Raw genomic sequence first — 12874 nt, 5'->3', positions numbered from 1 at the left:
TAAATGGCTAGTGTACACCTCAGACATTTTTTCACTTATAGAAAAGTCTCATTCGTAATTGAATCATCAACAATAGTCTTTTGCTCCGTTTTTAGGTCTATGACCTTTTGTTGTTTTTTTGTTGTTTTTTGTTTTTAGCTCAGCCTTGAGTGTTTGTACTCACAGGTGCTAATATGCACTTCCGCGGGTTTAAGTGGTGACTGTGGTCTGGACGTAAAAGATTAGCCTCACAAACACAAAAGACGGCACATGCTGTTGGCTATACAGCCGATCGTGTGTATGCTTGTTGAGCTAGCAGCCAATCAGCTTCATCGAGGCTGCCTTCCTGCTGACACCTAAGGAGCATGACTAATCTGTGATTAAGTGCCGCTTGTGTCTCACATCATGTTCCCACAGTCATTCATCCACTGTCTTCTCGACATGTGCTCTGATCCGCCATGCCACACAATCTTTTCATACAAATGTGCGCACATGTGTCGTCATTTATTCTGAAGTTCTGGAAAATATGCACATTGTCTCATCTTCTGATCCAATATCTTCCTCTCCTAACTTCCATCTGCAGGCCTTCAAGGAGGAGTTGGAGAGTCTGATCCAAGAGCAGCAGCGCAAGGGGAACAACCCCACCGGTCTGTTGGCCCTCAGACAGATCGCTGACTTCTTCATGGCGAGTTCAATGGCCGGTTACAACACTTCCCCTCTAAGTGAGTATTCATCGGCGTGTGACCTGTCATCGTGGCGACCAGTCAACAAGATAAACTGCACAATCAAGCCAAGCGTGCCCCCCCCAAAAAAAAAACACCAAAAACAAACAAAAAAACATTTTTAAAGGCAAAATTTTCTCCTCTTGAAAGCTGCTATGGCCCAGACACAGGAAGAGCCATGCATTTTTGTCTCACATTTGATTTTCTTTGAGTTATGACTTGCAAACTGCTTCCACTTGCACATGGGGAATGTGCAAGTCCATGCTGAATCATATCTTAAAGGGATTACAGCAGCTCAGTCCATCATTTTATTTAAGTTAGTATATCAAAAGTCTGTTGTAGTAAATGATGCAGTGCATGATATGTCCAATATACGTAACACTGTCTTGAAACTTTTTTTTTTTGGGCATGTGATTTATTCTGGATTTTCCTATGCAGGTTTGGGCATGGTCACACCAATTAATGACTTGTACAATGTGGAAGCGAGCGCCATGGTTAAAGGGGAGAAGTTGACACGCTGTAAACTGGCCAGCCTCTACAGACTGGTGGACCTGTTTAACTGGGCTCACTTCGCCAACTCCTATATCACCGTAAGACTCCCCAAAAATCATCTTTTAGGGCAAAGGTTTTGAATTGGAGTACGTGAAGGCACTTCAAATAGTCAAATAGTCAAATAGTTTCTATAGGTATTAGCGAATGCAATTTAATGTATTTCAGTGTTATGACAGGAACAGCACTGATTTCTTTTTTAAATTAAGAGTAAATTACTTGGAACATGAAGCAACTTATTGCTAAATTGTTGTATTGTGTCTCCTTTGCAAATGACACCATTTTTTCAATAGACAACTCATAAATAACACAGATGATGTTCCATGATATAGCTTCTGGAATTACTTAATAAAATACACTTGGAGATACTAATACAGTTGTAGTTTAATGAATGATACATTGATAGCTTTTTTTTTGTTTTTGTCCAAAAATTCCTGGGGTGTACTTAGCCGAAGGAAAAAAAAAAAAAAAAACAGGGAGTGGGTGAAATAATTGAAAAAAAAAAAGTTTGAAAATGACTGAAGAGTACAAATGGGTAGGCCACTTATTTTTTTTTTGGTATACTGTAGTTGCACAATACATTACTGGAGTTGTGTCAAAGTACTATTTGCCCACACCATCTTCAGATTTGTGCAATCGTACACCAAAGTGCAGTTAAGCAGGATAGCGTCACATTCTCTGATGCTAAAGAAGGAAAGCTTCCAATTGATTTGCAATGTAAATGTTCATTGGTGTTTGGTTAAAAATATCCGTACATAAAGTAAAGGAATAACATATTTATTTTCTTTTTCCAAAGGCCCGAATCAGCAAAGAGCAAGATCACATCCTCATCATCCCCAGAGGAATCTCCTTTGCTGAAGCATCTGCATCAAACCTGGTAAGACTCGACATGCCACACTTGACCAACAAATCGATTGCTGCTTTCCATGTTATAATTCGTCATTGAATATCTTCAAGATATATTCCTTTCTTACACAATGTGTTCAAAGTTTTATTTGCCAGTATGTCAAGCCATTGCCCTTTGGCTAAACTTTGCTTATAGCAAAATTTCAGCGGGACGGAAGCTCATAAAATTGGCTATTTATGTTAATAATTAATATCGTTAAAAAGCCTTTCACCTTCCCTGAAAGCAGGTATGCATACCTGTCGCGCGGGATTAATATTTTACTGCCTTGATTTAGCTTGTTTAAAAAGTTCATGAAAAATAGCAGACATATCAGCTTCTTTATATTTTCTGGCTTAGTGTCAATACATGCTGTATGATATTGACGCAAACGTAGTTGTCATTGCGCTGCCTCACTCTCTACTCTGTTTGATTTTGACCAATAAAGTAGCTCTGGGTAGTTTGTTTTGCTGGTTTTACTTTCAAAATGTCCACATTGTTCAAGCACTGGGTTTGTCATATTTACAAATAGGCGTGTAATTATCTTCTACAACCTCTGCTGCCATGAAATATTCCTCATTTTTGAAGTTTGTCTCTGTTGTGGGTCTGCTCATATTTTTTTGGTAACATATTAAAGTATCAATGGCAAGTCTGCCTCAGGTCCCCATATCTGTTTGAAAGCCAAGCAGCCATGTTTGGGCTCAGTATTGAGTTTTCTGATTCCAAATCCAAGCCGTCAGTTTCATGTGAGACACTTTATATTATGTATGTTAAAGTGCTTAGTTTGCGTCCTGTTATCTCACCTACTCCCTCCGCCCATTGAGTGCCATCGCCATTTTTAGACACGTCTTATCATTGCCATTGAAACATGTCATGTTTAACATCTTTCTGACACGTTCTTTGACATCTTCCTTAAATTTTAGACATGCTGCAGCTGTCACAGCTTTAGAGTTATGTGACCGGGCTCAGCTACTGAAGGGCATGGCAGAGCCAAGTGAAATGTCATGGAAGCAAATCGATATCACATTGTCTGACTGTGCGACTACATGCTTGTCTCTGTTTTTTAAAGATCAATTAACTGTGTGCTGATGATGTATTTTCCATCTGAGTGAAATGAAGCCAGACCAGTATTTCACAATGATACAAAGGTTGAATGTTTTAATAATTTAAAAAAAAGAGGCTTATTTTTAAGGTATTGTTTTTACATTTACATCTGTTGCGTTACCTTCAGACAAATGCAGTCACCGAACCAAAATGGCAGAGAAACGTGTTTGCGATATCCATCCGGCTTATCCTGTTAAAGGTCATGCGGAAGCTGACTTGGGACAAGGCATGCTACACATCGGACTAACCACAAACCACAGGATGGTTAAGCTACATTTAAACCCAAATGGATGATGTTATCTCTGAATGGATTTCTTTCAGCTCCAAATAACAGAAGGATGTAGCTAAAGGTTTCTACCATCATTTAAAGCATTGCCATCACCTTTGAAGATAGACAGTTCATTTTTGCGTAAAAGTATAAATAAGGAACATATAATTTTGCAGGTGTAAATAGTGGTTTGCAGCCAAAATATGTATTCAATAAACCTGAAACCTGGAATTTGTTTGCAGACGACTATTCTCTTTGTCCAAATGTTTCTATTTAGAAAAGCCTGTAAATAAGACATTGATGAAGAAATGCTATCTTGAAACTGAGCTTTGTACTGAACAGCCTCAATATTGAGCATTTTGAAAAATGCCATTACAGAAACATAGGTGAGACTACTATTGCGATCCTAATTAGCATTTGTGAATTTGAGAGCTGTTTCTAATCTTGGAACAGCAATTACAAGTATGCCAATGGTCTTAATCCTTTATGAAAAGTGACAATACTTTGCATTATTATCTTTGTAAAGACGGCAACCTGTAAACCTGTATCTCACTGAACGGCCAATTCTTGCAAACGTTTTTGTTAGGTTTCCCTTAAAGGCTGCAAATTTGAATGTGATTCATGTGCGTCCAACTGCATGATGGATTCCTTTTCCTGTTGCTTCAGCTCACACTCACAGTTTATGTTGTGAAAGAGAAATGTGATCGTGCGGTTTTCTGCTTTATATCAGAACAACATGTGGTGGCAACGCATGGTGCCTGCAGGCCACAGAGGCTTTCTGTTTGCCATTAACTTTCAGCCAGCGTTCTGACTTTCTGACATCTGCACACACTTTGGTCATTTCTTTTCTTCCGCTTCACACATCTGTCTCTTTGCCAGGTGTCTTCATTCTCTCCTCTTTTCTTTCCCGCTGGTCTTGTGCCTCTCCGCTCAATCCCGTATCACTCCCAATCAGCCAATAACTGAATGTTAACACAGTTGCCATACCACAACTGTATCATGTTGCATGTAACAGTCATGTTCATTTCCTGAGGAGGAGCTTGTAGATGAGAGGAATGGTTGTTCATGTGATTTATGGTCTTGGTTTTATTGATTTTGCAGATGGATGGATACCTCAAGGTTTATCAGCTAGATTGTTTAACACAGTGGTTCACAAATGGGGTTAAAAGTACCCCTGGGGCTATGAAGGTACCTCAGCGGGTGAGATTTGAGACAGGGTCTCTGCAGGTATTGGAAAAACTAATTTACCGGTAATGCTGTGACGTTTATCTTTTCAAATTATAGTAAATTGATTACCACAGGGAGAATCTCATTGCTAAATTCGTTTAAAGTAACTCCTTTGGAAAACATAGAGATGAGCATTGTCATTACTGACACAATTTTTTGTCATGTGAGACAGAAACGGATGATATTACACCACCTTTCTCCTGGAACTGTTGGATAAAATACGCCTCGAAATCCAAACTTTTAAGTCTTTTTTTTCTATCCAAGACTGCCTTGCGCTTTTCAATGAAAAAAAGTTTGAGAACCACTGATTTTATGTGTTTTTACATCAAAGTTTAGGGTTAGAGTTAAGGTTAGGGTTAAATTATCATCTGATGGTAGAAACCTTAACCCCTAACCCTAACCCTCAGGGTTAGCAACTTCAGTGTTCAATGTTAGGGTTAAATTATCATCTGATGGTAGAAAGGCACTTGGTGGAGCAGTGGTTTCCTGTATGGAGTTTGCATGGGTTACCTGAGCCCACGTGGGTTCTCTCCGGGCACTTTGGCTTCCTCCCACACTCCAAAAACATGCAAGGCAGGTGTATTGGATATACTAAATTGTCCTTTGGTGTGATTGGGTGCATGAATTGTCGTTCGTTATAACCAGTTGTAACCAGTTCAGCCTATTGCCCAAAGTCAGCTGGGAAAGGCACCAGCATGCCTTGTAAAGATAAGCGGGTTGAGAAATAGTAGAAAAGCCCCCTTTATGTGATGTCACTATTGAGCTTTTTCTTGTTGAAATGTTGGAGTTAAAAACTTTGGAAAAAAGACAAATTTTCAGCTTTTACAGCCTTACTAAAGCTCTTCTGCAGGTATTTTTGTCTCTTCATACTGCAGATTTGTCCAGACATGTTGTGTCGTGACTCATGCAGGTGGATGGCTCACCATCTCTGTTCTAGTTCATCCCAAGGTTCAGGGGGGAGGGGGGTGGGAGGTACTGTGTTGTTTCATCCACATCTAAGTCCTCCAGACATGTTTGTATTCATTGCTTTGTGTAGTGGGATCTGTAAATAGCCACTATGGTCCAATATGTTTTGGTGGCTTCAAGAGATGAGATTAAGTATGGTTGATTCGGCTAATACTGACATCAAAGTAGTGTTGACCCCAGCTGCTCTCCCTACTTCCCCAGATGAAGGTGAACATCATTGGTGAAGTCATCGAGCAGGGTTCCACCAACCTGAGTATCGACACAGCTGGTTTCAGCCCCCACGCTGCCATCTACTCTATGCGCCCAGACACCCGATGTGTCATCCATGTGCACACTCCTGCCACCGCAGCGGTAAGTTTTTCTATACACGTCTGCAATTAGCATCTTACCAGAAGCGAAAAGAGTCATACTGAGAATATTACAGCTTGGGAATGTCACATGACCCATATCATGGAAACAGGTGTATCATGATTGGTTGATACCTGAGAAACTGTCATTTTATTTTCAGTACGCACCCATAAAATAAACAATATCCCACAAACGCAATACTAAAAAGAATGCCATGTTTTGATTAGTAGGGGTGCATAGAGTATAACGATAAACACATTTTATTGGTTGACTTCCCCTTTGGGTCTTATACCATTAATGCAATATTATTCCGAATCCAATGTTTAGACTATATAATATAATATAATATAATATAATATAATATAATATAATATAATATAATATAATATAATATAATATAATATAATATAATATAATATAATATAATATAATATAATATAATATAACATTTTATCACAAATTTACTTTCTGAACGTTTGACTTGTTGTGTAGCACAAGTGGGGATTGTTCACAGGTTACTTATGTACATTCTGCCATCTAGTGGTAGCTCATATAATTGTCGATTAGGAATCAGTAGTTAGAATTTATTTCTCTCTCTTGCTTGTAGGTGTCCTCTATGAAGTGTGGCATTCTGCCAATATCACAGGAGGCGCTCATTCTAGGTGACATCGCCTACTTCAATTACCAGGGCAGTCTGGATGAAGCGTCAGAGCGCAAAGAGCTGCAAAAAGCCCTGGGGCCCACAGCAAAGGTAAAAAACAAATAGACTTTTGGACACACAATGAAACTGCAAAACATGCAAAGGGTGTGCGATTTTCACACTTTCAACGTCACAGCTTTTAATTAGGAAGTCGTTATCTGGGCGTGCTTCATGAGAGTACATTGACATTCCAGTCCACCCCGTTTGTTTATTTGTGGTTTTGGCTGTCTTACAATGTATAATGAAGAGAACAGTACTGGCTGTCCTAACAAATAAATACACAACTAAAATTAAATATGCTTATGTTTTCAAAGGTTCTAGTGCTGCGGAATCATGGCCTGGTTGCTCTGGGTGAATCTATGGAAGAGGCCTTTCACTATATTCACAATGCACAATATGCATGTGAAATCCAGGTACAAGCAAAGAAACAAAAATGCTCATGAAATATGCACTAAAATCTAAAGTCAGTATGGCTGACACACTATGTTTTCTTAAGCCAATAAGGCTACCATGCAGAACTGACAAAAGCCATTTTATAATGAAATTTTTACAGTTTTTCATTTTCACTTCTTTGTGATGGTACTCTGGCAAAATCTCCTACATATCTGCCTGATCAAGAAAAAAAAAATAGACATTAATCCAACAGCAAAGCCCAGCTTAATTTTTATAAATAAATCTCCCCTAAGCATGTTTGTTTTGCTATGTATGATTTATTCCTTAGTGTTATTGAAGTCCTGTGTATTTTGCATTTTGTCCCTTGGTGGATTAGGAAAGCGCATTTCTTGCACGCCATTGGCACTAATTCAACATACGGAGGATTTTAGTGGCAATATTTATTTGGCAGACATTAAAAAAAAAAAGAGTAAAGGCCATCTGTCAATTGTGTTGCATAAGCTCCTTCTCTCCTGTATCTCTATCTCTGTGGCTGTGTTTAGGTGAACGCCATCTCCTGTGCAGGCAGCATAGACAACCTGATTGTGCTCGATCAAGACAAATACAAATCACGAGTGCATGACGTTGCTTCAACGGTTTCCGCAAACATGAGCAGTCCGTACAAGTGGAAGGTCGGCGAGCTGGAGTTTGAGTCTCTAATGAGGATGCTGGACAACCTGGTGGGTCAAATGGCAACCAACAATGGTTTTTAAAAGGGGATACTACTGTAGCCCCATGTATAACAATTCTTCAGGGCGTACGTGCAACAACAGGGTTTGTGTAGGTATCAGGAAATCACATTTAATGCTTTGCAATGCAATGACGGGAACAGTAAAGTCTTATTTTCAAATTAAGAGCACATTAAGTTGAACATGGGGCCAGTTAAAAATAAACTGGGTTATAAGGGCTGTGTTGCAAACGTTTTATATAGATGTACATTGTCATTAATGACACAAATTTTCAGCAGACAAGTCCTAAATAAAACAGATGATGTGTGCTCTAGTTTATGGAATTACTCAATAAAATACGCTTAGAGATTCCAACACATTTTTTTTTTGTTTAATCATTTTTTTTGTTCTATTTTCATATGCGGTAAATAGTTGAGAAAAAAGTTGCAAACCACCGACTTCAAGTACAAATTGGTAAACCACTCATTTTTATTCAGAATATATATATATATATATATATATATATATATATATATATATATATATATATATATATATATATATATATATATATATATATATATATATATATACGTATATATATATATATATATATATATATATATATATATATATATATCTCAAAGCAATTTCATTACACACTCAAATACACTTTGAAAACATTGTGTTACATTGGTGTTTAATTAATCACCATTCTATTAATTATGACTAATAACATATGTCATATGTACCACTTTTCATATCTTTTTACCTCATCTACCACTCAAATGTAGTTGCAAAGTTCATTTCAACAGACATGGGTAATACAGCACTTTGTTTTAAGTCTTGTTTATTTCCATCCAAAATTGCTTTGCACTGCTTACTTGACTGACAAAATATTTCACAGGGAATTACGGAAAGCTTCCTTTATTGATTATATCCTTTATTGTGCCCCTGACAGGGCTACAGGACAGGGTACGCCTACCGGCATCCCATCATGCGGGAGAAGCCGAGGCACAAGAGCGACGTGGAGATCCCCGCTACCGTCACGGCGTTCATGTTCGAAGAGGACGTGGACGCCACGCGCTTTCCCTTCAAGTTTCTGCAGCAGCGGCAGCAACGTGAGAAGACGCGCTGGCTCAACTCGCCCAACAGCTACACCAAGGTCAACGTAGAGGATGGAGACGAGCGTTACAACCACAGCAGGACAACCACGGTAAGCACACTTTGCAATCATAATTCAAACTACATATTGACAAGTTAAATAACTCACTTATTAGTATAGGATCCCTGTTTCATTATTATAATTTTCCAAACAAAATGTCAAGCTCTGAGTATACCACCAGTGTATGAAATGTGTTCATTAAAACCTTGCCTACGTTTCTTCCACTTGCCCAGTGATCTCCTAACCGTATAATGGATGCTAAACAGGCTTGTGCCTCTTTTTGGCCGCAAATATTCTTTTCTTTTACAATCTTAATCTGTGAAGTTCATTCCCGTTGCCATCAATTGACTGCAGTCAGGAGATACAGGGGATTCTCTCTCCAGAGCTGAATTTGCCCTCGGGGTAACAGCCATCGCACGTTGATCAAACTGGAGCCCGTAACAACAAGTAGACAGAGTTCACAATGCAACAGTCGTTTTATTTCAATCCCTTTTTTTTATTATTTTACACGGCACTTCAACACACTTGCGCCACTTCTGTTTGTACGTCACGCACGCCTCACGCATCCGCGTACACACCCCGAGGGAAGCACTGTATGACCATGCCATCTGCTGGTTGAACACCATACATTCTATTTCACTCAGACATTTTAGGGTCAGGAGCTTGATGGGATGATAGGTAGAGTAATCGATTCTAAAAATATGTGATATTACTTTCCGTATTATCGTTATTGTCATTATTACTATTTTTATTTACATTTACAGTGGATGAAAGCAGAGGAGAGTGGAACGCCGATCAGAATTGAGGATCCCAATCAATTTGTCCCTCTCAATACAGACCCCAAGGAGGTTCTGCAGAAGAGGAATAAAGTGAGTCTGACGTCACGCAATCATGGATGAGGAGGTCTTTTACTAACAGCCAAGATGCAAAGACTGAAGATGAGCTTCTGAATCCCTTGTTTTGTTCCTTTTTTTTTTCTTCGGGTGGTGATGGTGGTGGTGGGGGGACAGTAGATGGTACCATTTTCTTAACCCCGACTTTCTGGTAGATTTTCTGGTCTTTGATAAACAATATGGCCATATGCTTGTTATCTATTCTTTTTAAACGTAAATACGAACAAGGATATTGAAGTTGTTGAGTTGCTATTAGAAGTGCATGTTTTTTTACATCTGCAATAGTTTTCCAAAAATAATATGTAGGAAAAAAAAATCAGGAATTCAAACCAAATACACATTTCATCGATTTGCTATTTTAAGTTATTCTGTATTTTTAGGTACTTAAGACCACTTTTCATGGTTTTGTAATTCCTTTTATTTGTTTCTTGAAACAAATAAAAAAAACATACAAAATTACGAAAAATGCTCTTAAGTACCTGAAAAGAAATAATAATAATAATAATAATAATAATAATAGTAATAATAATAATAGTAATAATAATAATAATAATAATAATAATAATAATAATAATAATAAATAGCATTATTGTTTTACAGATTAGAGAGCAGAATCGGTGCGATGTGACAACATCAGGGCCGCGCTCACAGCACCTGGCTGGCATCCCAATTGATCAACCACGACGGGTAAGACGAAAAATGCCGTCTAACATTTTTCATCGGGCTATTCAAGCTTAAAGGTATAAATACATTACAACAAACAGTAATTACCACTAAAGGAGACTTTGTTTTGAAATATGTCTTGCCGTTTAGTGGTGAGATTTCTTAAGTGTTGTTTGCAGGTCCAAAACAGTTTATTCAAACGTTGTCAAATAGTAACTCCTCATAGCCACAAGGGGGTGCCAAGGTACTACATCCTGCTTCAACCATAAGAGAGAACAATGCAGTATTCAATCTGTTTTTGTGTTTTTCTTTGTTGATGGTACTACCAAGTAAATTTACTTAAATGTAAACTGAATGCATCCTGACGTGTAAAAACAACTTTTTGATACTTACTTGAGTATGGTTGGTATCTTGTTTTGAAGGCTCAAGTGCAGGTACACATTCTGGTAAATAAGATTTTTATTGGCTGTATTTTCATTTTTTCCACTTTTTTTCACTTTTGTATTGTTTTTATGTCACATTTCAAACAGCATGATTTCTTGTCTCAGCACAGTCACAAAAACACATTCACATACTGTATGTTGGTTGTATTTGAACTTCAAATCGTTGTGCAGTGTTCTTAATTGGATGTAAACACGTGATGGCGTGTTAAAATACTCAAGTGTACAGACTTGAAGTACAGATGTGGTCGGGTCACGGTTTGTGTGCATGTACCACGATGTGTATGTGTGGGTGATTGTCTTTGTCCAGTTTTGAAGTTTTCGCATCTGTGTTCAAGATGTCAGAACGTATCTGCCTTAAAATCAAGTTTGAAGTGGTCTATACACTTTTCTCATGTTGAACTTTTATGTGGTAATGATATTTTAAGACTGTGGTGGATGACGGTGTGATTTTATTCTTTTTTGCTTTATTGTTACTGTATGTATTCATTGTTAAGTACCTTTTTTTGGCTACAAGTGTCTCCTAACTGGCTTTGTGTGTACATGTGTTTGTGTGTGTCCGTGGCAGCCATACGTACCCACCGAGGAGGAGCAGATGGCCCCACTGCCTCCCAACCCTTTCAGTGAGCTGTCAGAGAAGGACTTGCAGGAGTATCGCAAAAATGTGGAAAGGAGGCAACAGGGCCATGGTAAGTGGTGTACAGTCACACACGCACCTAAGTCTTCTTTTTTTATTTATTTTTTCGGGACATTTCAGTGCTCAAATTTGTTCGTGGTCAACGATGAAACATCTTTGACAAATTCAATAGCGCACATACATAATTATGTTTTCTCAGAGACACTTAACATTATCTGTACAAAAAAAAGTGCATCCAAATGTGTATTTACAATATGTTATCACTATTTTCTGTTTCCATACGAGAGGAGCCGGAATCTTTTTATAGTGGTTTAGTTGTCGGCTCATTGGCAAAACAAGAGGCGTGTGAAGAGAGCGGAATATAACACTGTACAAACAATTGGGTTAAAAATAGCTCAATTATAAATCAAAACAGTACAGGCCCAAAAGTGTACAGACCCAAATTTTTCCCCAACTTTCTTGGTTGTTTTGTACAATGCGATCCAATTTTTTAGGTTGTGTTGTACAAAGCAATCTAGTTTTGGGGTTCTTTTGTACGAAACAACTCAGACATTTGTGTCAAATATACCCAAATGTTGGGTTGCCTCTGTACAGAATGTACATTACATTGTGATTGACGTCTATGTTTATCTTCTGTAGGTTAGCAACAGTCCCAAGAAACTCAGAAAAGCACACACAACATACAACTTTTCTCCCAATAGACCCTTTGATCCCGCGCACATACATGCGAAGTGAACAGCAAACGTTAAACATATTAGCTCTTAGCCTTGTAGAGAATCATTGGAAAAATCAATGGTGAACAAACAGAGGAGGCAGTCTCAGCAGTCCGCCATCTTGCATTCAATACTTGTATTCATTCATGAATGTGTATACATACAGTGCACACGTACAGTGTCAGTGCGTGCCTGTGTGTGTAGCGGGCAGGCACAAGAGGCCAATATGACTAAGATGGCAGAACGAATAGACAGCAGGTCTTCACACCTCCGCCTCATGACTACCGGTCGTTGCTATGACACGGTTGCCCCCGCGATTCCCCGGTGGCCAATCTGGATGCCAGCTGGAGACCGTCTGGGCTGGCCTAAAACATGATTTGGCTACATGCACATACACAAGGCTCAAATGGTCAGCTAAAAAGTCATTCCATAAATATCAAATGTGTATATTCAATAAGATATGGTGCACTACTCAAAATCCCGTTTTTATGTTTGTGAGGTTTCCGCTGGCACGTTA

The 12874-nt window shown here is 38.5% G+C and overlaps 1 protein-coding gene across 4 annotated transcripts in view; it reads left to right on the top strand.

Annotated features, from left to right (window-relative positions):
• add3a (adducin 3 (gamma) a) overlaps nt 1-12874 on the top strand; it is a 54410-nt gene that overhangs the window by 30502 nt on the left and 11034 nt on the right. For 3 of the 4 annotated variants that reach the window (XM_088419467.1, XM_088419464.1, XM_088419465.1), the window contains exons 3-14: nt 563-701; nt 1140-1291; nt 2047-2127; nt 5900-6049; nt 6654-6797; nt 7061-7159; nt 7682-7858; nt 8808-9062; nt 9776-9880; nt 10505-10591; nt 10990-11013; nt 11576-11696. In XM_088419467.1, coding sequence (XP_088275593.1) covers nt 563-701; nt 1140-1291; nt 2047-2127; nt 5900-6049; nt 6654-6797; nt 7061-7159; nt 7682-7858; nt 8808-9062; nt 9776-9880; nt 10505-10591; nt 10990-11013; nt 11576-11696 — 1534 coding nt within the window. The remainder of the gene's footprint in view (nt 1-562; nt 702-1139; nt 1292-2046; nt 2128-5899; nt 6050-6653; nt 6798-7060; nt 7160-7681; nt 7859-8807; nt 9063-9775; nt 9881-10504; nt 10592-10989; nt 11014-11575; nt 11697-12874) is intronic. The other variant, XM_088419466.1, reaches the window with a different exon arrangement.

This window comes from Hippichthys cyanospilos, chromosome 7 (assembly GCF_059441005.1).
Source record: "Hippichthys cyanospilos isolate Australia breed blue-spotted pipefish chromosome 7, RoL_Hcya_1.0, whole genome shotgun sequence".
NCBI lineage: Eukaryota > Metazoa > Chordata > Actinopteri > Syngnathiformes > Syngnathidae > Hippichthys > Hippichthys cyanospilos.
This window is presented reverse-complemented; position numbering and strand designations above follow the sequence as displayed.